This window comes from Hyla sarda, chromosome 10 (assembly GCF_029499605.1).
Source record: "Hyla sarda isolate aHylSar1 chromosome 10, aHylSar1.hap1, whole genome shotgun sequence".
NCBI classification, from domain to species: Eukaryota; Metazoa; Chordata; class Amphibia; order Anura; family Hylidae; genus Hyla; species Hyla sarda.
The window spans coordinates 21,687,988-21,715,897 of record NC_079198.1 but is presented as its reverse complement, the minus strand read 5'-3'; the positions used below and the strand labels follow the sequence as shown (position 1 = coordinate 21,715,897).

The 27,910-nt window shown below is 44.1% G+C and overlaps 2 protein-coding genes across 10 annotated transcripts in view; one reads left to right on the top strand and one right to left on the bottom strand.

The window, feature by feature from the left end:
- NOSIP (nitric oxide synthase interacting protein) overlaps nucleotides 1-3,845 on the top strand; it is a 33,022-nt gene extending 29,177 nt beyond the window's left edge. For all 3 annotated transcript variants that reach the window (XM_056543826.1, XM_056543827.1, XM_056543828.1), the window contains exon 9: nucleotides 50-3,845. In XM_056543826.1, coding sequence (XP_056399801.1) covers nucleotides 50-121 — 72 coding nt within the window. In that variant the 3' untranslated portion in view covers nucleotides 122-3,845. The remainder of the gene's footprint in view (nucleotides 1-49) is intronic.
- Nucleotides 3,846-9,570: 5,725 nt separating this feature from the next.
- The window catches only part of LOC130293472 (reticulocalbin-1-like), a 100,846-nt gene continuing 82,506 nt past the window's right edge, over nucleotides 9,571-27,910 (bottom strand). For 4 of the 7 annotated variants that reach the window (XM_056542189.1, XM_056542191.1, XM_056542193.1 and 1 more), the window contains 6 exons: nucleotides 25,618-25,849; nucleotides 19,948-20,141; nucleotides 15,804-15,979; nucleotides 15,230-15,290; nucleotides 14,097-14,296; nucleotides 9,571-10,026 (listed from right to left, as the gene is read on the bottom strand). In XM_056542189.1, the coding sequence (XP_056398164.1) occupies nucleotides 9,919-10,026; nucleotides 14,097-14,296; nucleotides 15,230-15,290; nucleotides 15,804-15,979; nucleotides 19,948-20,141; nucleotides 25,618-25,841 (963 nt within the window). In that variant the 5' untranslated portion in view covers nucleotides 25,842-25,849 and the 3' untranslated portion in view covers nucleotides 9,571-9,918. Of the gene's footprint in view, nucleotides 10,027-14,096; nucleotides 14,297-15,229; nucleotides 15,291-15,803; nucleotides 15,980-19,706; nucleotides 19,901-19,947; nucleotides 20,142-25,617; nucleotides 25,868-26,113; nucleotides 26,298-27,910 lie in introns of those variants that run through there. The other 3 variants (XM_056542192.1, XM_056542187.1, XM_056542188.1) reach the window with 3 other exon arrangements.

The following is a 27,910-nucleotide window of genomic DNA, read 5'->3' as shown; positions in this document are numbered from 1 at the left end:
TAATGTAATAGCCTTGTCTGATATAGTGATCCTGATATTTGTATTACAGGGAGGGACAGGATTCTCTGGGTCTGGAGTTCAACTGGAAGCTAAAGAAGCTCGGCCGGTCATGCAGGCATGAAGCTCTCACTGCGGCATCTGTTTGTCTACATCTGTTTGTCTCTGTGCTTTCTTGTCCTTCAAGCTTATTTTTCCAGTTAAGACTTAAAGATGGCAGATCAAAGTCTGTGTGCAAGATGCCTATTTTATGGTACGTTTACATGTGTATTGTGCTGCAGATTTTCTGCTGCTGATTTTCCTACCCTTTATCTTCAATGTGTAGAAAATCTGCAGCACATGAGCGTACCCTTAGGTATTTTTTGCTGCAGATTTGCTGCAGCCGATTTTGTTGCTCATTAAAGGGAATACTGTAGTGTAATATAACTTATCTGAAGGATAGGGGATAAGTTATAGATCGTGAGGGTCCGACTGCCATAGAGATACATGGAGGGGGCGTGTCTTCTGCGGTTCTTCCTTTAGAATGCCAGGGTGCCCCGTACATGAGCCTTCGGATAGGGAATAAGTAATATTCCACTACAGTACTCCTTTAACTTAAATAGGTAGTAAAATCTGCTACAGAATATCTGCAACAGAAAATATGCAGGTGTTAACTGACCTTTACAGTGGTTTCACACCAAGCCACCTGTGTTTTTGTTTTTTCGGTCAAAGAGGAGTGGATTCAGAAGGTATGAAAAATATAAAGGATGGACCTACGCTCTTTCTTCCTGCTGAATGCTTTCCTTCCTTTTGGGTCAAAAATCTGCATTAAAAATCTGCAGCGTAGTTTCTCCAAAAATGTTCTGTGTGATTTATACACATGGCAAAAGCCAAAAGTGAATTAAAAAGAAATGGGAAATATATAAGAACAACTGATACTTCTCCTTCTTTCTGGATCCATTTCTGACTTTAGCTTAAAAACTGCAGTGATGGTTTTCCAAAAAAGCGCGGTGCGTGATGGCCGCTTTAGACTGAGTTCACACATAGTAAGTTGATCAGTGTTTTTAGGCAACATTAGGATGGGTTCAAAACACAAGTCTGTATATCTTTCCATTAACCCCTTAAGGACGCAGCCCTTTTTCACCTTAAGGACTGAGCCCTTTTTCCCAATTCTGACCACCGTCGCTTTATCAATTAATAACGCGAAAACGCTTTTACCAAATATTCTGATTCTGAGATTATTTTTTCGTGACATATTCTACTTTATTTTGGTGGTAAATTTTCCGCGTTCCTTGCATCCTTTTTTGGTGAAAAATCCCAAAATTTCATGAAATTTTTTAAAATTTAGCATTTTTCTAACTTTGAAGCTCTCTACTTGTAAGGAAAATGGATATTCACAATAAATTTTATTTTTATTGAAAAATACAATATGTCCACTTTATGTTGGCATCATAAAATGGACATATTTTTGCTTTTTGAAAAAATTAGAGGGCTTCAAAGTAGAGCAGCAATTTTCAAAAATGTCATGAAAATTGCTAAATCTGAAGGGACAGATGTTACAGAACTACAACTCCCAGCATGCCTGGGCAGTCCAGGCATGCCGAGAGTTGTAGTTTGGCAACATCTGGAGGGCTACAGTTTGGGCACCATTGTAACAGTGGTCTCCAAACTGTGACCCTACAGATGTTGCAAAACTACAACTCCCAGCATGCCCAGACAGCCTTTAGCTGTCAGGGCATGCTGAAGTTGCAGTTTGGCCTTCCTAGTGGTTGCCACAGTAAAGATCATCTTACTTTCACTTTCAATCCCCCCTCCCCACCACCGATGATTCCCTACCTGAGCCAGGATCCAGCAGTCTCAGCGAAGATCCCAGGTCCCCAGGCATCTTTTCCTGCAGGTACGGCCTCCATCTTCTTCCAACGATCCCCTTGACATTCCGGGGCGGGCGGAACAGGGGTTGCCATGGCAAACCCCTGTCCTGCGCTGCCATTGGTCAGAACTCCGTTCTGCTAATGGCAGGGGATAGGAGGAGACCGCAGCTCTGCGACCTCACTCCTATCCCTTAGGCTGATCAGTGCTGTCTCTGACAACTCCGATCCGCCCTATTTACCGGGTGACCGGGTCACCAGAGACCCGATCAGCCCGGAATTGGAGAAAATCGCATGTCTGAATCGACATGCGATTTTCTCCGATCGCCGATATGGAGGGGTCTCAGGACGATGTGCCGGGATGCCTGCTCAATGATTTCAGCAGGTATCCCGATCCGGTCCCCAACCGGCTAGCGGCGGGGACCGGAATTCCCATGGGCGTATCCATACGCCCTCGGTCCTTAAGGACTCGGGATGCAGGGCGTATGGATACACCCTGTGTCCTGAACAGGTTAAAGTTTTTACTGTGTCTTTTTCCACTCCTGGTTTTGCCTAAAAAATACTGATCAAAATATTGTGTGATCCCAGCCAGAGGTCAATTTGAGTTAAGTGTAATAAATACGCATTTTTGTGTCGATGATATGGCCATTTTTTTCCGTTTTGGGTCATTAAAGAGTACCTTTCATGATCTTGTTAAATGTTATAATCCTCCCAGTTCACTGCCCCCATCATGATAAACCACCCCCTGCCTTTATTTTTATTATTTGTTAGTTTTCTACCTTGATATTGCTCTGTATTTTCTTCTCAGTCAGATTCACAGACTGGGAAGGGGCGTTCCCCAGCAGGTGTGACATCATCTAAAGCCATACAGGGGAGAACTTTCTCCCTCACTCTGCTACACACAGCCCAGAGCAGTTCAGTGTGAGATGAGCTGTGATTGGATAAGGCTGCACACGCACCCCTCAGCACTCCAGATTGCATTTCCTGAATTTGAACTTCTGCCAGGCCAGCAGGAGTCCAAAGTCTGTGCAAGAGATGGTGGGAAATGTGCTCTGGACAAGTAGGGAGACGCCTAGTGGCAGCTTTTTTTAAACGCAAATAAAACATAGAAAACGTCTTTTTATTTATTTTTTTTTTATTTTTTTTTTTTATCAAAGTACATTAGAAAGATTTTTTTTATTTACCATAAGGAGTGCAATAGCAAACATTAGTTTTAATGTGTGCCCATTTAAGACTGGTGGTCGAGGTGGAACTAGTGGCAGTAATATAGTCGAAAAATGCACCTGTTTATCTGAAACAGCCGTAATGTGGCATCCATCAAATTTTCCAAACTGTTGGCATTCTAAAAAAAAAAAATAATTCCAACATTCTGGAAGAAGAAAAAATAAATACCAGTCTTCTGCATCGAGTTACATACTGGATCGTGATTTATGAAGTTTTTTATTGTTTTAGTTGATTTGTCATTCTGATTTAATGTGGGTTTTGCACAATATTATATATTTCTTATATTCATAAATTCTAAGCTAATTTATCAGGTTTGTTCCAATACTTTACTTGCCGGTTGGATAGAGACATTAGGCTGTAAAGCTTCTCTAGTCTTTAGCAGTGATTCCCAAGCTGTAGCTCTCCGGCTGCTGCAAAACTACATGCATGCCACAGGCTGTCAGGGCATATTCTGAGGGGGAGTTTCCTAACCAGGGTGCCTCCAGCTGTTGCAAAACTACATGCATGCCACAGGCTGTCAGGGCATATTCTGAGGGGGAGTTTCCTAACCAGGGTGCCTCCAGCTGTTGCAAAACAACTCCCAGCATGCCCGAACAGCCGAAGGCTGTCCGGGCATGCTGGGAATTGTAGTTTTGCAACAGCTGGAGGCACCCTGGTTGGGAAACACTGCTCTAATATGTCGTTTTTGCAACAACTAGAGAGCTATAGCTCTAGTTTTTTTTGTTTTTTGTTACTGAGGCTTTTGTAATAATAGTAATCTGTTCCTGTTCTGAAGTTACCCCAAAAAACTTTTGAAATATTATAGATTAATGTATGGAGAATAACTTTCCAATTGCATGTTATTAAAAAATATGCTTATTTCTATTTAATTTTCCGCTTTGAAAAAATGACCACTAGAGCAGTGCTGAGCTTGTCTGTATCCCGGCTGCAGTCTTAGATTTAGGACTCCAGCATGAGCCTGAAATCTAAAAAGAAAAAAAAAAAAGGCTTGCGGCCAGGACTGGTAGGGAGACCCCTAGTGGTTATTTTTTTCAAAGTGGAAAATGAAATAGAAAGAAGCATATTTTTTAATAACATGCTATTGGAAAGTTATTCTGCATACATTAATCTATAATATATCAAAAGTTTTTTTGATGAAAGGTACCCTTTAACTAATCACCTATATAATTTTGTTTTGATAAACTGAGCATGTGTAATGGGCAGCAGGTTAACAGCTATCCTCCGGGTCGGTCCCAGAAGTTTTGGCCATTATTCTCCACTGAACATGCAGTTGGGAGGGATTGTGGAAAAGTGAGTAGCGTCACATCAGGATTATTACAATGTACCGAATTTTATAGTTGTAAATAATAAAGACAACATATAAAACATTTGCTTAGTTCTGTCTCCATTTGATGAATCTGCCATGTAATGTACCCGTAGGTCATCTTAAAGGGGTAGTCCGATCAGACATCTTATACCCCCTATAAGATGTCAGATTGTGGGGCCCTCTGCTGGGATCCCTCCCACCCCATTCTATGCGGGGCTGCGTCTCAAGTTTCTGAAAGCTCTTTCTTACTGGGACTGGAGACTTAACGCTATGTCCCCCTCGTGACGCGACGCCCCCTCCTATAGACATGAATGGAGCGGGTGTGGCGTTACGTCACGTCTCCAGTCCCGGAAAGAAAAAGCTTTCCGAGACTAGAGATGCAGCCCCTCATAGAATGTGGGTGCTGCACAGGGAGATTGCGGGGGGCCCACCGCTGGGCCTTTGGATAGGGGAATAAGGTCTTTGGCCGCATAACCCCTTTAAGCTAAATGTGTACCTAAAAAGTGTTCTTTTGGAGTATGATTTGGCTAGCATCTATTTATTTTTCGACTTGATTGGCTCCATTGGGGGACACAGGAACCGTGGGTATATCTTGCTGCCACTAGGAGGGTGACACTAAAGGGGTACTCTGGTGGAAAAACATTTTTTTATCAACTGGTGCCAGAAAGTTAAACAGATTTGTAAATCGTGAATTCGGGTAGAAAAACAGACATGGTGCACATCTACAATCTTGTATAATGATCTGATTGCTTCTCAGCATAATATCAAAAACTAACAGGTTGTTAGTATACATTTTTGATCAAAAAGTACAAGCCCACTCGCCACGTCAAGGCCACCTATCCAGAGTGGGTCCCTAACGTCCCTAGCATAAAATGGCGCAGCACCGAGCGGCGACCACCACCGCCGCGACACCAATGCCCACAGGGGGGGGGGGGGGGGAACGACCCACCGGCAGAGCGGCCCCAATGCCACTCAAACCAGTCTATGGGCCGCACCCCCCCGCAGACACGGCGCCACGGCAGTAACGGACATCGTGTCCGTGTCTGCGGGGGGGTGCGGCTCATAGACTGGTTTGAGTGGCATTGGGGCTCATAGACTGGTTTGAGTGGCATTGGGGCTGCTCTGCCGGTGGGTCGTTCCCCCCTGTGGGCATTGGCGTCGCGGCGGTGGTGGTCGCGGCCCGGTGCTGCGCCATTTTATGCTAGGGACGTTAGGGACCCACTCTGGATAGGTGGCCTTGTACTAAGGCGAGTGGGCTTGTACTTTTTGATCAAAAATGTATAATAACAACCTGTTAGTGTTTGATATTATGCTGAGAAGCAATCAGATCATTATACAAGATTGTAGATGTGCACCATGTCTGCTTTTCTACCCGAATTCACGATTTGTAAATCACTTCTATTAAAATATCTTAATCCTTCTAGTACTTATTAGCTGCTGAATACAACAGAGGAAATTCTTTTCTTTTTGGAACACAGAGCTTTCTGCTGACATCACGAGCACAGTGCTCTCTGCTGACATCTCTGTCCATTTTAAGAACTGTCCAGAGTAGGAGAAAATCATAGGAAACATGCTGCTCTGGACAGTTCCTAAAATGGACAGAGATGTCAGCAGAGAGCACTGTGCTCGTGATGTCAGCAGACAGCTCTGTGTTCCAAAAAGAAAATTTCCTCTGTAGTATTCAGCAGCTAATAAGTACTGGAAGGATTAAAATATTTTAATAGAAGTAATTTACAATCTGTTTAACTTTCTGGCACCAGCTGATTTAAAAAAAAACAAAAAAAAAAACACCGGATTACTCCTATAATAATAAAAAAAAAACAAGCCGGCCCCTCCTGGCAGGATATACCCTGCCCACTGACTCCCGGCTAAATAGTTTTAGCTTAGTGTCAGTAGGAGGCAGACGCAGGTTTGGAGCTCTCCAGACCTGGTCTTCTCTCACACATTGCCCCCATCCTTTGTGACTGGCATGTGAGGAGAGTCACTGAAGCTGCCCCTAGAGCTGTCCAAGTTACTGTGCCTGCGCCACTCAAGGACACCACAGCTCAGAGGGCACAGTGCTAGATGCTGATTCTATGGCACTCCAGAACACTGTGGGAAAGCATTTTTAATCTGAATCAAGCCATGGACAAACATAAGATATCATGTCTGTGAGCCTATTGCAATGTAGCTATGGCAGCAGTTTAATATGATTTTTCCTAGGTGACTGCTTTTCTTTAGTCTGTTTATTTGTCCATTTAATGCAGGGGTGGACATGGTCATCAATAAACAGCACCACAACCATCCTCAGATTGTGTGTAGTATTAAAGGGGTACTCTGCCCCTAGACTTATCCCCTATACAAAGGATAGAGGATAAGATGTCTGACTGCAGGGGTCCCGCAGCTGGGACCCCTGCGATCTCTGTGCAGCACCAAGCATTCGCTTAGAACGCTGGGTGCGGACGACAGGGTTGTGATGTCATGGCTTCACACCACACCCCATAGAATTGCATTGAGGGGTGTGGTTGTGACATCATGACCCCCCCCCACTCAAAACGTTCTGAACGCTGGGGCAGCGGAGTACCCCTTTAAAACTTTGCTCGATGGAACTGATCTACAATACCATACACAACCTGAGGACAGGCGTGGTGCTGTTTTCTTAAAGAAATTAGCTTTTTTTCTAATCCTGGATACCCCCTTTAAAATTTGCACTACATCTTTTATGCTCCAATCTGCAGGAAGGTGATGAGGCTCATTCACTGCCTTCTACTATAATTCCGTGGTAGATTTTACCTTTACATACACAATCTACAGGACCTCTGACTCACCTTAGGGCTATGTTCACACGGGGGAATGTCAGCATGGAAAATCTGTGAGGACATTCCCCTGAATGCAGAGATTCGGCATTCTGGCGTGTGAACATAGCCTAAGGATATTTCACTGCAGATCCGCCGCTGAAGGACCCTCTATTCTGCCTTCACATGTGTCTGCTCGTAGCGGCTATACGCCGCTATGTGCAGACACACAAACAATGTGCGAGTTGCTGCGTATGCGCGGTGTACTCGCACACATCGCGGGCGCTCCCCCTGCTCAATGAGCTAGGCTGAGAGCTGCCGCAATGCACGAGTATACTGGGCATGCGAGCGGCGACTCGCACTGTGTCTGCTCATAGTGGCGTACTGCCGCTACGAGCAGGCACATGTAAAGGCAGAATACAGAGGGTCCTTCAGCGCCAGATCCGCAGTCAAATACGCTGCGAAAATCCGCTCGTCTTAACGTACCCTTACAGTTCATAAACCAGACAGACAATTTAAATCTAAATATAGTGGAATTATGGTTTATGCCTGTTTGTGCCCTTTTGCTCAGATGTAGTCAGTGATTCCTATTACACAATCCCCCTGTAGCTTTTGCTGGATTACGGCTATTTGATGCCTCTGAGCTGCACAGAACCCATCCTTAAATTCTGCTACACATAGTTATTCTTAAAATAAAATTCCACAAACAAATTTTTATTGGTTTAGTAAAAATAATTGTGGACTGGAAAAGGACAGAAGGCATTGTTCAAATGGCTCAATAAAAAAAATACAAAAAAGTAATAATACTAGAACATATCAATAGGTCAGTCACATGTGAGTCAAACATAAGGGGCAAAAACAAAAAAAACTGTCAAAATGTAATTCTGGCAGGAGGATCGTGACAGCTTAAATTCATTGTATAGGGCTGTGGTCCTTATTGATGATGATTTTTCATTTTTGCACTTTTGTTTTTTTCCTCCTCACCTTCTAAAAACACATTCAATTTTCCACCTAAAAATCCATGAGGGCTTGTTCTTTGCGCCAACAACTTAACTTTCTAATACCATTAATAATTTCATCACAAAATCTACGGCAAAACCAAAAGAAAAATTTGTGGGGCAAAGTTGGGGGGGGGGAAAGGCCATTTTGTAATTTTTTGCGGCTTCCGTTTCTACACAGGGCAGCTTTTGGTAAAAATGGCACCTTATATTCTGTAGGTCCATACGGTCAGAAGAATACCCATTTTTATATGGATCGGTGGCCGACATGCACCCTCCATGTTTCCTGTAGAGATACATGGAGGGGGCGTGTCGGCCACGGCTTCCTGCAGGGGTCGGAACGGCAGCTTCCGGCAGACTATCGGAACCCTGTTCAGGAGATCAACTGGTGCCAGAAAGTTAAACAGATTTGTAAATTACTTCTATTAAAAAAAAAAATCTTAATCCTTCCAGTACTTATTAGCTGCTGCTATAATCCACAGGAAGTTCTTTTTCTTTTTGAATTTCCTTTCTGTCTGACCACAGTGCTCTCTGCTGACTCCTCTGTCCATGTCAGGAACTGTGCAGAGCAGGATAGGTTTGCTATGGGGATTTCTTTCTGCTCTGGACAGTTCCTGACATGGACAGAGGTGTCAGCAGAGAGCACTGTGGTCAGACAAAGGAAATTCAAACAGAAAAGACATTCCTGTGGATCGTAACAGCAGCTGATAAGTAATGAAAGGATTAGAATTTGTAAAAGTAATTTACAAATCTGTAACTTCCTGGCACTAGTTGATTAAAATATTTTTTTCCAGAGGAGTACCCCTTTAAGTGGATTCTTGCTTGGGACACTAGGATTTACCCTCCTGATCTTTTACAGCAGTGGTCCTCAAACTGTGTCCCCCCAGATGTTTCAAAACTACAATTCCCAGCATGCCTGGACAGCTGTTGGCTGTCCAGGCATGCTGGGAGTTGTCGTTTTGCAACATCTGGAGGGCCACAGTTTAGGGACCACTGCTTTACAGTATCCTACAGATTATGTATCCCGTGCAAAGAGAGTGGCGAGGTTCAGTGGTCAAATCAGAGAACAGTTTGCAGGGGAGTGTTTGGTTGCCTTGAACACCACTGCTAGAGATGAGCGAACTTACAGTAAATTCGATTCGTCACGAACTTCTCGGCTCGGCAGTTGATGACTTATCCTGCGTAAATTAGTTCAGCCTTCAGGTGCTCCGGTGGGCTGGAAAAGGTGGATACATTCCTAGGAAAGAGTCTCCTAGGACTGTATCCACCTTTTCCAGCCCACCGGAGCACCAGAAAGCTGAACTAATTTATGCAGGAAAAGTCATCAATTGCCGAGCCGAGAAGTTCGTGACGAATCGAATTTACTGTAAGTTCGCTCATCTCTAACCACTGCCCTATACATGACCATACAGCTATGCTGTTTGGGCCCCATATATAAAATATTTAATAGCCTGTGGCAGGTTTGGTTTGTCATGTATTTGGATACAGCAGCAGGGGAGAAAGACAGACAAAAAACACACACAATTGACTGCAGGAGAGGGCCTAGAAGGGCACAGATGGCCTCATTTCCATCCAATCACGTACACGATGGCCCCATATGGCAGCAGTCCTACTGCCGTAGCACCAAGTCTTCAGTTAAGAAAACAAAAATATACACAGCTTCAGCCACATCCAGTCCCCCATTGCCACAATTGGAATCCAATCTGTAAGTAACCAGCAATGTGCTGGGGTGTTCTATGCTCGCTCAGGAGCAGACAGACTGCACGCGCCTGTTAGAATTCATCGTGCCGCCTGGTCAGGTCTTCGCCGTAGTTTGTTGCCTGACTTCCCACAAACATGTTCCAATTGTCCAGGATTTCCTTCTTCGTCAACTTATCATCCTGAAAAAAAAATGTAAAAAAATTAAAATCCCTGATTTTCGGTGTTATTTACACAGGCAGGTCTATGTACGGTCACTACTGCACTGTAACATTTAGGCCACTAGGGGCATGTGTATTACATAATGTCTGTCTGAAATTATTCTGTAGAGCAGTGTTTACCAAACAGTGTGCCTCCAGCTGTTGCAAAGCTACAACTCTCAGCATGCCCGGACAGCCTTTGGCTGTCCGGGCATGCTGGGAGTTGTAGTTTTGCAACAGCTGGAGGAACACTGTTTGGAAAACACTGCTGTATAAAAAGGATCAGGTCATCACTAGAGATGAGCGAACTTACAGTAAATTCGATTCGTCACGAACTTCTCGGCTCGGCAGTTGATGACTTTTCCTGCATAAATTAGTTCAGCTTTCCGGTGCTCCGGTGGGCTGGAAAAGGTGGATACAGTCCTAGGAGACTCTTTCCTAGGAATGTATCCACCTTTTCCAGCCCACCGGAGCACCGGAAAGCTGAACTAATTTATGCAGGAAAAGACCAACTGCCGAGCCGAGAAGTTCGTGACGAATCAAATTTACTGTAAGTTCGCTCATCTCTAGTCATCACGTTCAGGCTGGAAACGTATTATTCTACAGAGCAGTGTTTCCCAGACAATGAGTCTCCAGCTGTAGAACAACTACAACTCCCAGCTTGTCATCATCTTCAGAATGGTGTCACAGTAAAAAAAAAAAATTCATATTTTATGTCATCACTTTCAGCTGGTTACAGTTTAAATTATTTAATTTTTTTTTTTAACTGTGTGACACCAGCCTGAAAGTGATGACATATAAAATATGAATTTTTTATTAAAAAAAATATATATATTATATAAATTCTCTCTCAAAGTCCTTGGGAGTAATAATAGACACCTATAGATTTTACTAGCACTGAAATACGCAGCGTATACGCTATGTGTGAGCCTACCCTTAAAGTAGTACTCTGATGCAGAGTATTCCTGCTCCGTCCTGCCAAAAATAAAAAAAATAAACCATCACTCACCTTCCTGGGTTCCCGCGGAGCGCCACTACAGCTGATCGGTCCTCCGGTCCATCCTCTTCATACTTCCGTGTGTAACGAAGCGTCACATGACGCTCAGCCTATCGCCGGCCGCCGCAATGTTCTGCCTCGGCCCATAATAGGCTGAGCGCCATGTGACGCTTCGTTCACACGGAAGTATGAAGAGGATGGACCGGAGGACCGATCAGCTGTAGTGGCGCTCCGCGGGAACCCAGGAAGGTGAGAGATGGTTTACTTTCATTTTTTATGCAGCCCGGGCAGGACGGAGCAGGAGTAGTCTGCACCAGAGTACTCCTTTAAAATGGGATTTATTAAAAAGGTACTCGGAGCAAGTGTCAATGCAAGTCTATGTGAGGGGACGTGGCCATGACATCACAATCACGGCTGCCCGATTGCTGCACAGAGATCGCAGGGGTCCCAGAGGCGGGAGCTCTGGGATCAGACATCTTATCTCCTATCCTTTGGATCCTTTAAAGGGGTTCTACGGAGGAATTTTTTAATTTTTTTTTTTTTTTATAAATCAACTGCCAGCGTGTTAAACAGATTTGTAAATGACTTCTATAAAAAAAATCTTAATCCTTCCAGTACTTATTAGCAGCTGAATACTACTGAAAAAAATTATTTTCTTTTTGGAACACAGAGCTCTCTGCCGACATCATGAGCACAGTGCTCTCTGCTGACATCTCTGTCCATTTTAAGAACTGTCCAGAGTAGGAGAAAATCCCCATAGAAAACATATGCTGCTCTGGACATTTCCTAAAATGGACAGAGATGTCAGCAGAGAGCTCTGTGTTCCGATAAGAAAATAATTTTCTCTGCAGTATTCAGCAGCTAATAAGTACTGGAAGGATTAAGATTTTTTAATAGAAGTAATTTACAAATCTGTTTAACTTTCTGGCACCAAAAAAAAAAAAAAAAAAGTTTTCCACCGGAGTACCCCATTGTGTTTTCATACGCTTCTTTGACTGTCCAGTGTGAATATGGCCTCAGGTCGCCGTCTCTACACCAGTGTACAGTTTATAAACACGTTCTGCGGTGACATTCTTAAACAAGAGGTGACATCATCGGCACAGATATGCGCTGTGTAACCATTTAGTGCAGCGCAGTATGCGAGCACCGAGTGTGATCGATACCAGCATAAAACACTTTGCACCCAGCAGGATCCAACATCAGCCGATTCCTGAAGTACACAAAAAGGGAAAAGCAATAAACACCTCCACCGTGTGTACGGCGCCGTGTCAGCAATTAGCGCATCAATTACTCTGTTTACACCAGTCTCACCTTTCCCGCTGCTTAGCAGAGGTGAGGAACCTGTGACTACACCTCCTATCCATAGAACAGCGTTTCCCAACTAGGGAGCCTCCAGCTGTTGCAAAACTACAACTCCCAGCGTGCCCGGACAGCCTTTGGCTGTCCGGGCACGCTGGGAGTTGTAGTTTTGCAACAGCTGGAGGTACCCTGGTTGAGAAACACTGCCATAGAAGCTGGAGAACAACAACCTACGATGACGCCTGATGTAACAATGACACCCGTCTAAGGGTACGTTCACACGGTCGTCTGTCCCCGTTTTTTTGTTTTTTTTTTTATCCCCATTTCGGTTCCGTTCCTGCAGGCTGTAAACGGGTTAAAAACGGTTAAAAAAAAAATAAAAAAATCAATGTTTTTTTTAAAAAATGTTTTATATAATCCATTTGTACCAGTCTGTAAATTTAACATTGTCTATGGAAAACGGATGAGCCTTTAATGTCATCCGTTTGCATCAGTTTTTTTTTATCTGTTTTTACTTCTGAGCATGCTCAGAACAAAAATTAAAAAAAAAAAACTTTTTTTTGGTTTATTAACTGAACAATAACCGATACAAACTGATAACATCCGTTTGCATCCGTTATTGTCCTTTAAAAAAAAAAAAAAAAAAAAGTTTTTTTTGACTGGAGAAGAACGGGACGGGTCTAGATGGCCGTGTGAACGCAGCCTAACAAGTGTTGTTTCTGAATATATTAGGGAACGGCTACATTTATTTTTTTCTTTTTGGAATATACTCCAAGCTTTACCTCTCCAGTTGCTCTAAAACTACAACACTCAGCAGTGCAGGGGCGCTGGGGGTTGTAGTTTTGCTATAGCTTGATGTTCTCTGCAATATATATATATATATATATATATATATATATATATATATATATATATATATATATATATATATATATATATATATATATATATATATAATATAAAAATATCTATATCTCAGCCTGTTTATTACTGAGAAAACGCTAAATTTCCGCATTTACGGGAACTTCTATCCTAAGTGCAGATTATTTTATTTTTTGTTTAGCAATGTGAAGGAAATTTTAATAAATCTCATCCACACTGAGGAGGTTTTCTGCACATATAAATCTGCTCCTCGGGTCATTCCAAGTCTGCGACATTTTCTTTTACGTTCTAGATTTGTTGCAGATTTTCACTACTGTACTTATCCAGGATTAGAAATACAAAGCTGCTTTCTTTCAAAAACAGCGCCACATCTTTCCTCAGGTTGTGTGTGGAATTACAACTTGGCTCCATTCACTTCAAAAAGGAACTGAGCTGCAATACCACACACAAACTGAGGACGAGAGTGGCGCTGTTTCCGGAAGAAAGCTGCTGTGTATTTATAATACTAAGTAACCCATTTTAAAAACAAGTAATATTTTTAATTCAGTTTTTTTCTGCTGTGGCAAATCGGGTATAAAATCAGAATTGTCTGCAGGAAATCCAACCCGAGTGAACTAGCCCTGAAGGCTTTTGCTATTACAGTGATTTACAGTAGGGAGCAGACGTTTTGCTGTTTTCAGGGCTTCGTCATTGTGGGCTCCATCATGTAGTTCAGCGTTTCCCAACCAGTGTGCCTCCAGCTGTTGCAAAACTACAACTCCCAGCATGCCCGGACAGCCATTGGCTGTCCGGGCATGCTGGGAGTTGTAGTTTTGCAACAGCTGGAGGCACACTGGTTGGGAAACACTGATGTAGTTCACGGCTGATCACTTACCTTGTCCTTGTCAGATTCATAGATCAGATGCTTGGCCTCCAGGTCTGCATGGTCATAGTCGTGCGGATGGATCCAGTGGCCGATCTCGGATTTGTCCAGCTTGCCATCCTTATTCAAGTCACGGTGATCTGCAAACTGCCGGCGCTCCGTTTTAACCCATTCAGGCTCTGGTTCGTCAGCTTCAGGTGTATACATGTCAGCTGGAGGATGCAAACAGGGAATAGTGAGGAGATGAAGGTTTCCTGATAGATTATTTTGATATAACAAACACAGTAACTTTCTAATTTTTTTGCCATCTGAAGCCAGGCTGGTGAGGACTAATATTATATATATATATATATATATATATATATATATATATATATATATATATATATATATATATATATATATACATACATATATACATATACATATATATATATATATATATATATATACATATATATATACATACACACACACACACACACACACTATGTATATGTGTATATATATATATATATATATATATATATATATATATATATATATATTTATATTATTATTATTATTATTTTTTTTTTTTTTTTATATGCACCATCAGGGTCAGGGACCCTCTTTGTAAGTGGCTCCTTCTTGATTACATAGGAGCCCCAAATGGGAGAGCTTTCTATGGTGCCCATGTACCCTAAAAGGGTATACAACTTCTCTGTGCTCTAAAAAATGTTTTTTTTCTTTACTTAAAAATAGGAAATGGGCATAATCAAAGATCAGCTGCTGGAATCTGTAGCCGTGGTGATAGTAGTGCAGCATTCAAGTGAACATGGCAATGTTGCAATACCAATAGTGCTCTTTACTGTCTATATCCCTGTTTCCCAACCAGGGTGCCTCCAGCTGTTGCAAAATTACAACTCCCAGCATGCCTGGACAGCCAACGGCTGTCTGGGCATGCTGGGAGTTGTAGTTTTGCAACAGCTGGAGGCACCCTGGTTGGGAAACACTGCTCTATATGTCCGTGTATTGCTGTTCTATTGATAGAGTTGGTACAAGGTACCCCCCACAGATCTAATATTGATGGTCTACCTTGAGCATAAGGCACATAACCCCTTCTTTAATATTTGCCAGAATAATTTTTAATCGGCTTTACTTACCAATATATTCATTAACATCCACTGTACCATCTCCATTTTTATCCATGTCCTCTATGGTTTCCTGTAAAAGCCAATAGGACAAACTTTTAACCCAACACATGCCACATGCCTACCCCATCTAACCAATTTCAGATTTAGTGCTTTAATCCTGGAGTTGCCCAAAACACCCCCTTCCTCAGGTGCTGTAGCCAACTGTACCCTGTAGGTCAGTGTTTCCCAACCAGAGTGCCTCCAGCTGTTGCAAAACTACAACTCCCAGCATGCCTGGACAGCCTTTGGCCAGCCTGAAAGTGAAGACATGATCCTTTTACAGTAGTGTTTCCCAACAGGGAGCCTCCAGCTGTTGCAAAACTACAACTCCCAGCATGCCTGGACAGCCAAAGGCTGTCCAGGCATGCTGGGAGTTGTAGTTTTGCAACAGCCGGAGGCACCCTGGTTGGGAAACACTGCTGTAGGGATATTTGACCTCTATTCTCGTGACTGGTGGGGGTCCCAGTGAATTGGGAGTGGGGGTCCCCATTGAATAGAACTTATATATTTCATATTTCGACAGTCCCCCTCTTTGAGCGCTCACCGTGACGACCATGTCCTTCATATAGTCAAACTCTTCTGGGTGCAGGAATGCTGTGAACTCTTCCCTGGTGGCGATCAGGTCGCCATTTTTGTCTGCTTGCTTGAACCTTCTCTCGTCGCGTTTCATCATCTTCCTGTATCTTTCTTTGTCTGGGACATCATAAAACTCAACTTCTCCTGAAAAAAAAAAAAAAAAAAAAAAGAAAAAAAATTATGAAAAAAAAAAAGGCATCCTTTCTGAATATTTTAGATTGATACCGAGTCACCAAGAACCTGCCCTCATATATACCAGATATGAATACTTGTATTAACACTTCAAGCAGGGCAGATACATTGGGGGAAATTCATCAAAACCTGTGCAAAGGAAAAGATGCCCAGTTGCCCATAGCAACCAATCAGATCGCTTCTTTCATTTTGCAGAGGCCTTGTTAAAAATGAAAGTAGTGATCTGATTGGTTGCTATGGGCAACTGGGCAACTTTTCCTCAGGAAAAGGAAGGTTTTGATAAATCTCCCCATTGGCCATAAATTATAAATTTAGGGATTTGCCCGTAGCAACCAATCACAGCTCGGCTTTCACTTTACCAGAGCTCGGGATATGAAAGTATGAACTGTGATTGGTTGTTATGGGCAAAACCAGAGAGTTTTGGTTTCAGGCAGATTGATAAATCTGGCTAATTGTGTTATGCCTGGTGCAGGGCCTATTGGAAAGTCTCTCCCCGCGCCATCCCCTGCACTAAGCATACATTGTCGTACACAAAGGCTATGTTCACACCGCAGAATTCCATGGAAATATTCCAATCAGAAATTCTACTGCAGCAGAATCCCTCGATTTTGATGGGATTCTGCTGCCCCGTGCACACGGCGGAATTTGTGCACAAATTCTGATTTGCTGTCTATAGAGATGGCACATTTGTTTTTGGGCTGTACTAGCACCTGCGAAACATAGAAATATAGAAACATAGAAATATGTAAAACGTCCGTCCATTTTCCAGGCGGAAATTCCGTAAATTTTATGGCGTGTGAACACGGCCTAAGGGTAGGGTCACACAACAGATTTGTAGCTTATTTTATGCAGCGGATCTGGCGGTGACCCGACCTTATATAGTGTGCCTCCAGCTGTTATTAACACCCCCCCCCCCCTTGTCCTGCTCGCAGCAGCAATATGCCACTACGAGCAGCCACACAGGGAAAAGCGCAGTGCACTCAGACATCAAGACCGCGATGTCTGTGTACAACAAGTGCGTGCGACGACTCGCAGGTCCCTGTGTGGCTGCTCATAGCGGTAGATAGTTTGAGGGAAACAGCTGGAGGCACACTATAGGGTCTGATCACCAAAGGATCCGCAGCCTAAAATATGATGCGAATCCGTTACGTTAGTTTATCAGCTAGTGTGCCCCTACATAATTGCATGCGCAGTGTGTTTTTATTTTGCCCAGTGACTTCCCCCAAAGTTATCCGATTTTGGGCTTTTAAATTTTTTTTTTTTTTTTTTATTACTTTTGTCTGCGCTGGCTTTGTCATTTTTTCTTGTTTTGCTCTTCCAGGAAGTGGTTAGCAGATGCACTAGTTGGTGAACTGAATTATTCACTTGTGCAAAAAAGTTTATTGCACCTGTGACCGTGTGGCATAGGAGTGCGTGTAAAAGTTTAGCTTTTTTTTGTACTATTCAGTGGCTTTCTGTCATTTGCACAAATTTGTGACATGTGCCACACGGTGAACTGGGAAAACACACACACACACACATTTGCGCAGCAGGTTTCGCATTGCGCAAAAATATTCACTAATGATAAATTCCCCCCTAGTGTTCCATAAAGTGTGGGCTGGGTTCACACTATGGAATTTCCACCTGCAATTCCGCTTGCTAAAATGTATAGTGTAGCGAATGGGTTTCCGTTCACAAATTCACACTTCGGAATTTGTGAACGGAAAATCTGCTTGAAAATTTCCGCCTGAAGAATGCCGTTGCTCATTCTTCAGGTGGAAATACAAGCGGAACACATTGCAGTCTATTGGAGATTGCAGTGTCCGTGCGGTCCTAGCGCCGACTGATTTATTTAGTCTCCGGGTGGAAATTTGCTGCCCGGAGATTCCACAATGTGAACCTAGCGTTAGTGTTCAATAATTGCATTCATTTGTGCTTCCAGAACATCTACAGTATTTATTTATATACTATATATCACCCCCAGCATGCATAGTAAGGGAACGAAAGCATAATCCTGCCAGGAACAAGCAATTCCACCCAAACCGCAGCCAAGAAAGCCAATGTGCACACATAAGAGATGGCGCGACGCGAGGACTTGGACCTTACGAATCAAAGAACCGGAAAAAATAACCAGATCTTTGACGATTTACAAAAGGAAGGTTTCCATAAAACAAAGAGATGGGAAAAGGAAAGTAACCTAGACTAGTGGTCTCCAAACTGCGGACCACCAGATGTTGAAAAACTACAAATCCCAGCATGCCCGGACAGCCAACGGCTGTCCGGGCATGCTGGGAGTTGTAGTTTTGCAACATCTGGGAGGTCCACAGATTAGAGACCACTGGAAGACAGTGGTCTCCAGCTGTTGCAAAACTACGACTTCTAGCTGGGCATGGTTGGGGTAGCTTTGCAACAGCTGGAGGTCCAAAGGTTGGGGAACACTGCCGTAAAGCATAGAAACGTATGTATACATGTCACTGAAAGCGATATGGACACAAACTACTGTATCTGAGAAAGGGGGAGATATAGGTAAAGACAGCATGTGATAGCCATGCAAAGACTGAGAAAATTGCGCATCCGTCAGGAAAGTGAATGTAAATCATGCATATTAGCCTTCTTCTTTATGGCTGCTTTTACACGTATTAAAGAAGTTCTCCACCTAAATCGATTTGTAAAAATCTGGTTAATAGTGCAGGTTGAAATGTGGATAGCTATGGCATGACTGCGCCCAAGTGGCATAAGACAGGCTTGTTGCTATGGTTACACTGCAGGTTATTGGGCAGCGTATGTTCCTAGCAACAAGTATGAGATTGTTTGCCACTCAGTAGGGTCCAGCAACTGCTACGTCTTCCTAGCACTAAAACCCAGATACCACATTAAAGGGGTACTCCAGTGAAAAACACATTTTTTTTCATGTCAACTGGCTCCAGAAAGTTAAACAGATTTGAAAATTACTTCTATTAAAAAAAAAAAAAAAAAATCATAATCCTACCAGTACTTATCTGCTGCTGAAGTTGAGTTGTTCTTTCCAGTCTGACCACAGTGTTCTCTGCTGCCACCCCTGTCTGTCTCAGGAACTGTCCAGAGCAGAATAGATTTTCTATGGGGATTTTCTCCTACTATGGACCGTTCCTACGACAGACAGAGGTGTCGGCAGAGAGCACTGTGGTCAGACAGAAAAGAACAATTCAACTTCAGCAGCTGATAAAGTACTGGTAGGATAAATATTTTTTTTAATGGATTTGTAAATTACTTCTATTAAAAAAAATCATAATCCTACCAGTACTTATCAGCTGCTGAAGTTGAGTTGTTCTTTCCAGTCTGACCACAGTGTTCTCTGATGACACCTCTGTCTGTCTCAGGAACTGTCCAGCGCAGAATAGATTTGCTATGGGGATTTGCTCCTACTCTGGACAGTTCCTAAGACAGACAGAGGTGTCAGCAGAGAGCACTGTGGTCAGACAGAAAAGAACAATTCAACTTCAGCAGCTGATAAGTACTGGTAGGATTATGATTTTATTTAATAGAAGTAATTTACAAATCTGTTTAACTTTCTGGAGCCAGTTGATCTGAAAAAAAAAAATAAAAAAAAAAAATTCACCGGAATACCCCTTTAAATATTTAGGTGAAGAGCGTCTTTAAGAAGTGTCCAGTTTGTCGGGAGCCTCCATGCTGTAGACAGGTCATGCTCTCATCCCCTTACCTGCAGCATACCCATACGTGGTGTTCTTGTACTCTTCCCAGGAGATCATGTTATCTTTGTTCTTGTCGTAATCTGCCCAGTGTTTGTTCACATTCTCATAGATGTAGCGGTTCTGGGTGTGCGTGATCCAATCTTTCAGCTCTTCGCCAGTAATAAAGCCATTCTTATCCCTGTCAATCTTATCGACTATCTTCCTGTGGGGAGACACAGAGACAATGAACAGGGATGCCAAGGCTAGTACCTATGAGATGGGAGTACGTCTGTTTGGAGTACTCCTCCCAGGTCACCGATCCGTCGCGGTCCTTATCGTACAGCCGCACCTGCTTATCCACATCCTCCGTGACAAATCTTTTGTGCACAAACTTGATCCAGGCCAAGAGCTCAGGCGCTGTGACATAGGAGTCATTATTACTGTCAATCTTATCAACTATCTTCCTGCAATGAACCAAAAACTGCACATGTTACTATGGGGTGCCATCTCCTGTGCCAACTAGTAATACAATGAACATCAGATGGTTATATGCCCAGTGCCAGGCTAGATATACAGTCAAGAGATTTCTTTGCTTCATAAAACCAACTTTTAATTTAGGATTATTTTAGCCAGTAGCGAGGTCCCCAACAGAGATGTGGGCTGACATCCTACTAAAATCCTCTTGACTGTGGGCGCTGGAGCAGACCGGGATCCAAGAGGGTACGTCAAATCTTGAAAATCATCCAAAACACTGACAGCTGGTTGAGCCACTCTAAACTCATTACACAGTGTTTTAGTGCGGATGAACCTGAGCTAAATGATGTATAAAGGAACGTTCAGACGAGCGGATCCACAGCGTATTTTACGCTGCAGATCCCCCGCCGAAGGACCGCTACAGGGTGCCTTTAGATGTGCCTGCTCGGAGAGGCAATGCACCAGTACGAACAGATACACTGCAATGTGAGAGTCGCTGTGCGCATGCGCAGTATACTCGTGCATCGGCGGGGGATCCGCAGCGTAAAATATGTTGTGGATCCGCTCATCTGAACGTACCCTAAAACCCACTCCGATCTGTGGTGCTATTGTAGACTGTTGTGCTATTGTAACTGGCTCTCCGGACACACTGGTAGTTGTAATTTTGGATATGCTACATAGCAACAGATTGGAGACTTCAGCTGTTCAGGCATGCTAGAGCACAACAAGATGGAGACTATTGATCTACGTTATGGTGGTCATGTACTGTGACACTGCAGGCAAAGGACAATTGTCAAAGACAGTTTCCTGCCCCCAACAGTCTATTAGAACAGTGGTTCTCAACCTTTTTGGCAACTGTACCCCCAAAGGCAGAAAGTATGTCAGCAGGTACCCCTCACGTGGAACTTATGCACGAGGGGTACCAGCGGACAAAAGACGTATGCTTACCTTTATACTAATGCGATACGTAATCCCCTTGTGCCATTATTCTCCCCTCCATCTTTATCCCCTTGTGTTATTATTCCTCCTCCATCTTTATCCCCTTGTGTCATTATTCCCCCTCCATCTTTATCCCCTTGTGTTATTATTCCTCCTCCATCTTTATCCCCTTGTGCCATTATTCTCCCCTCCATCTTTATCCCCTTGTGTTATTATTCCTCCTCCATCTTTATCCCCTTGTGTCATTATTCCCCCTCCATCTTTATCCCCTTGTGTTATTATTCCTCCTCCATCTTTATCCCCTTGTGTTATTCCCTCCTCCATCTTTATCCCCTTGTGTTATTATTCCCTCCTCCATCTTTATCCCCTTGTGTTATTATTCCCTCCTCCATCTTTATGCCCTTGTGTTATTATTCCCTCCTCCATCTTTATCCCCTTGTGTTATTATTCCCTCCTCCATCTTTATCCCCTTGTGTTATTATTCCTCCTCAATCTTTATCCCCTTGTGTTATTATTCCCTCCTCCATCTTTATCCCCTTGTTATTATTCCTCCTCAATCTTTATCCCCTTGTGTTATTATTCCCTCCTCCATCTTTATCCCCTTGTTATTATTCCTCCTCAATCTTTATCCCCTTGTGTTATTATTCCTCCTCCATCTTTATCCCCTTGTCCCATTATTCCCCCTCCATCTTTATCCCCTTTTGCCATTATTCCCCCTCCATCTTTATCCCCTTTTGCCATTATTCCCCCTCCATCTTTATCCCCTTGTCCCATTATTCCCCCTCCATCTTTATCCCCTTGTCCCATTATTCCCCCTCCATCTTTATCCCCTTTTGCCATTAATCCTCCTCCATCTTTATCCCCCTTTGCCATTATTCCCCCTCCATCTTTATCCCCTTTTGCCATTATTCCCTCCTCCATCTTAAGCCCCTTGTGCCATAATTATCAGATATGGCAAAAGGGTATCAGAGAAAGGGGGGGAATAAAGGCAAGGGGATTAAGATGGGGGGGGGGGGGCACCTCCGTGTGATGTTCTGCACCTCCGCGTGATGTCAGGGGACATCACACATCTCCCCAGCAACCACGCAGCTCCCGTAAAGTAGCCGCGGCACTTTACCGAGAGCTGCTGTGGCCATTCCCCATAATGCGCTGACAAATGCTGGCCAATGAATGGCCGGTATTTGTCAGCACATTGCGTACCCCCACACAAAGGGTGGTGTACCCCTAGGGATACGCGTACCACCGGTTGAGAACCCCTGTATTAGAAAGTCTCATGGAGGACCATGGTTTATAACCACAAGTGTGTTAAAGGGGTGGTGTGGTGAAAATCAACTTATCCTCTACCCACTGATCGCGATGGGTCTGACTGCTGGGGGAGGGGGGTCCCCCGCGATATCCCCACCCCCACGATCTCCTGCAAGGGTTGTAGGCTTTTTAATAATCTTATTTTGTTGATAAAGAAACGAGTGAGTAACGATCATCTGGGACCAAGTACCAAGTGTACATTTCCAGTGCGGCGCCACCACAGTGGAAATCAAGTATTACACAATGTTCATTGAAATACAACGGCTGCTTATGTGATGCAATGATTAAGTGGGTCCTCCAGAGCAAGTCCCAAAAGTGTAGACCCACTCAGAAGGCCTCAAAAGGACAGGTTGTTGATAACTGGATCAAAAGCAAAGAACCCCTAAAAACCCACAGTCATTGGGGGAGATTTATGAACACCCGTATAGAGGAAGAGTGGCGCAGTTTCCCATAGCAACCAATCAGATCGCTTCTTTCATTTTTTACTGGCCTATTTTAAAATGAAAGAAGCGATCTGATTGGTTGCTATGGGCAACTGCACCACTGTTCCTCTACACAGGTTTTGATAAATCTCCCCCCATTGTCCACAAAATACTAAGTCTTGGAAGATGCCAGGAAATAACATAAAAAAAAAATATTATATATATATATATATATATATATATATATATATATATATATATATATATATATATATATAATGTCCTAACGCTCACTGAGATAAGTCAAAAGCACAAAGCCCCTTTAGGATGCAGGCTGTGCCCACTTAATGCCGCTAAAGTCCATTGATATTACAAAAGGAACATCCCTAAATCCCTCCTCATAATCCTCTACTGAGGTCCTTACAAGGACTGACTGCACCATAATCGTGGAATGTAGACTCCAGAGCAGGAAGAGAAGCCCCATCTATGGCAGCTCTTTTAGTTTGTGATGGACACATATATATATATATATATATATATATATATATATATATATAATTATAAATATTATATGTAAAATAAATATGCAATTGAGTTAATTCTCTACAGCAGTGTATATAATATACATACACACAGTACACGCAGTAATTATATAGGACGTCCAAAAACACAGTACCAGTCAGGTCATGGATCTTAGAAAAGCTGTGCTGTCTCATCTCAATATCATCATATTGATAAAGGCTATTACCGCCAAAACATTGCTACTGTTGTGGGGAAAATAAAGACAACCCAGCTTTTCTAAGATCCATGACCTGACTGGTGCTGTGTTTTTGGACGTCTTGTACAATTATCCTGGGCAACCACGAGCACAGAGGTCGAGGCCCGGTGCTGTCTCATACACACAATATATATATATATATATATATATATATATATATATATATATATATAAATTAATTTTTTTTTTATTTTTTTTTTTATTTTTTTACCGCGTGTACTGTAGATGTGCACAGATGTGTTCTGCGTCCTTAAAGGGGCGAGCTGAGACACCCTTGATGTTCTTCTCTATTCCCACCCCTACTACTTTAAGGGAAAAAAAAAAAAAAGTAAATCTGTAGTGCCACGTTAACAATCTGGAATGTTCCGGAGCCCCCCCCCTCCCCTCCTCCAGGCTTTCTGTAGGGTGGGAGATGAGCAGACTGTTCCTCCCCATGAAGGCAGTGCTGGCTTACAGCTGCACTATAGTTATCCCATCCATTCTTCCCTCCTGTGCAAAGTCAACATAAGACCAACCCGGCATCTACTGGGCAACGCCAGTGGGCACCTCAGGGTTTGCAAACTGATCCCATTTTGGAGGTGCATGGCTATGTCATTTATCTGGGACAGCGTCTCCCAACCAGTGTGCCTCCAGCTGTTGGGAAACTACTTGATTCTGAAGAACAGTCTGAGGAACCTGAGATATGCTATCAGATCGGAATACTCCTTGGTGCAGTGTTTTCCAACCAGTGTGCCTCCAGCTGTTTCAAAACTACAACTTCCAGCATGCCCGGACAGCCAACGGCTGTCCGGGCATGCTGGGAGTTGTAGTTGTGAAACAGCTGGAGGCACACTGGTTGGAAAACAGTGACCCGGGCTCTAGGATGCTTTCTTTCACATGTGCTTTTCACATGCAGTCTTTTAGGAATTCTACTTCTCCATCCCAAATCCACTCCTAATTTTTGGCTTCAAAAACTGCATCAAGTGTGAATACACCACTGTGCAACTTTTTACATCTGGAACCAATAAATTCCCAGTTACACAGATTAAAACCACAACGTTAATCCTGGGATGATAGAGCAGGATACAGATCACATCCTACGGAACCCCACACCCTATTGCAGAGTTTCCCAACCGGGGTGACTCCTGCTGTTGCAAAACTACAATTCCCAGCATGCCCTGACAGCCTTTGGCTGGGAGTTGTAATTTTGGCAACTGCAGGAGGCCAACCCACTTCGGTGTTTCCCAAGTTGCCAGAAACTAGAATGCAAGATCCAAAACCTTCCAGGACAAAAAAAGCAACTCCTACTGTCTAGTGTAGCCTTTGGCTTTCCAGGCATGCTGGGAGTTGTAGTTCTGTATCAGCCACAAGTTGGGGTAAATATTGGTCTAGTACAGGTCAATGCTGCATTGATACCAATGGGGTCGTGTGTGAAGTATATGAGATGGTAGCTATAGAGCAGGTTTATCAATGTACATAGAGCAGTGTTTCCCAAACATTGTGTCTCCAGCTGTTGCCAAACTACATCTCACAGCATGCCCAGACAGCCTTTGGCTGTCCGGGCATGCTGGGAGTTGGAGTTTTGCAACAGCTGCAGGCATAATAGCTAAGAAACACTGATTTTAGATCAATGGAGCTGGGTTGTTTTTTAACCCTTGATCACTGCACAAGGGGAGGTTGAGCCGCCGTACCGCTCCATTGTGACACATGCAAACAAAATATCAGCAGATCAAACTGCTATAACAAAGTCTGAACCAGGGATCCCCAATGGCACAACCACAACTCCCAGAATGCCCCGACAGTTGGCATAATGGGAGTCATAGTTTCGCAACAGCTGCAGGGCTCCAAATTAGGGATGCCAACTTGCGATATAGTTTCGCAGGCAATGCTTTTTTTTGTAACTTTCCAAAACCGCCTTCACGTGGCCTGCGAAAACATAACGTTACCCCGCCCGTACAGATGTAGGGTGCCCAGCGATGCCACCCAGAGGTGAAATGCAGTGATAAGAAAGGGTTAATCATTTATTTTTATTTTTTTCCTCACCCCAGTCGCTCTTGGCTTTCCTCCGGGGTGAGCTGATCGAACGTCTTCGCATCTTCTTTCCCCAGAAAGGCTTCGTGGTCGTACTGGAAGTCCTTGCTGTCGTCGTGTTTGTGGTCGCTCAGGTCCTTGCTGTGGTGGACGCGGTCTTTTTTCTCCAGCGTCGGCACGGATGCCACCCAGGGGGCACAGATGCCCAAGACGAGAAGTACGACGAGGGTCCGCATGGCTCTGCCTGTAATAACCAAGGCGCCTGTGAATATATGACCTCTGACCTTATTTCAAGGGACTCATTGTGGTAAAAAAAAAAAAATTCAACCTCTGGGTGTTGCAAAACTACAACCCCCAGCATGCCCTGACAGCCGAAGGCTGTCAGGGCATGCTGGGAGTTGTAGTTTTGCAACTACTGCTTTCCTAAGAATTGTGCACACAATCTAAAAGCATTTTTAGCTCATATAAATCTCTTCTATAAAGGAACAGCCCCCACCCAAAACTTTACCTAGTGATGCTCCTCCAGCCCGGCAGTGTGTGTGTGCGTGTCTGTATATCAGCTGCACGGCCCCTTTAAACTGCTCGCATCAGTGGGCGTGGAAGAGGCGTGTCCTATCTCATTATAATATTCACCGGCCCGAGAGGGGCGTGGCCAGAGAAGGTTCTGGACTGGGCGCTCGCTTCTCATTGGTTGGTGTTCGCCACGTTGACACGACCACGTGTTAGTGCGGGCGTAGACGCGCCCAGCGCGGGGGGGGGGGGGGGGGGGGGGGGGGGGGGGAGCGTCAGCTGATCCGTGCGTTGCCAAGCAACGCCCCAAACGCTTAGGCGTTTAGTACTGGTGCCTGCTTGGGACCAAATAAATAAAAACATATAAAACACGAAATTCGATTGCTTTAGGGCAGTGTTTCCCAACCAGTGTGCCTCCAGCAGTTGCAAAACTACACATCCCAGCAAGCTCTGCATGCTGGGAGTTGTAGTTTTGCAACAGCTGGAGGCACACTGGTTGGAAAACACTGCTCAAGAGTATGATCCTGGAGAAATGTGGAGGGTAGAAAGATGGGGGGCACTTGTTGCTAGGAATGGTGGCAGTAGGGTGGGTTTACTTATTTGGCATCTTTGTTCAATGTGACTATAAGGGCAGTGTTTCCTAGCCTGGGTGCCTCCAGCTGTTGCATAACTCAGGGCATGCTGTTCGTTGTAGTTTTACAACAGCAGGAGGGTACTCTGTTTGGGAAACACTGCTTTATACTAAAGCATTCATACAGGCTCCGCACTGCTGTGTGCATGAGCATAACAGAGATATACTCCAATAAGTATCTCAGACCAAAAACATATGTACCACAGACCACGCCGCTGCTATGGGGCCCTAGGATAAGGGGCCCAATTGTGGTTGGTCCCGTTCTTTTTGCTACAAGTATTAAAGGGATTAATCAATGAAAAACATTTATCACGTACCTACACGATAGATGATAAATGTATGAACGCTGGGGGCCCCACAAACGGGACTTATACAAACCACAAAAACAGGGGTCCTGGGAGTCCTCATTAAAGGAGATCTCTGGAGAAAAATAACTTATCCCCTATCCACCGATAGGGGATAAGTAGCTGATTGCGGGGGTTCCAACATCTCTAGCCCCCTGCGAACACCAAGACGGGACGCGGAGAGTAGCGCCTTCAGGCTGCGTCCCTATGGGCATCGGGCATCATCGGCGCTCCCACAGAAATGAAAGGAGTGCGTGCCATCTACCGGTAGACGACACACGCTCCTCACTGAGAGGTCTGGGGTCCCGGTGATCGCGGGGGGCCCCAGCGGTCAGTCAGACCCCCCGTGATCAGTTACTTATCCCGTATTCTAAGGATAGGGAATAAGTGATTTTTCGTCAGAGTATCATGTAAGAAAACTCCTTCAGATAGGGAATACGTTTTAGATCACGGGGGTTCCGTGCGCTTGGGCCCCCCGCGATCTCGTTTGGAGCCCCACCTCTCCTTCACAGTGGCACATCACGACCCCAGCCCGAAGCGGGGGGCCACCACGCCCCCTCCATATAGCTCTATGGGAGAGTCGTTCGGCAATCTTTGGCTCTCCCATAGCGCTATATAGAGGGGGCGGGGGTCGTGATGCGCCGCTGTGAAGGAGAGTCGGGGCTCCAAACAGGAGATCGCGAGGGGCCCCAGCAGATACTTATCTTTATATGCTGCAGGACCCAGGGAACTGTATTGTCAGCAAATAAAGTGAGGGTATTGATAAAGAGGACCGGTGGCCAACCCCCACCCCCAAACTGAGATTTTACTGTCATTAAAT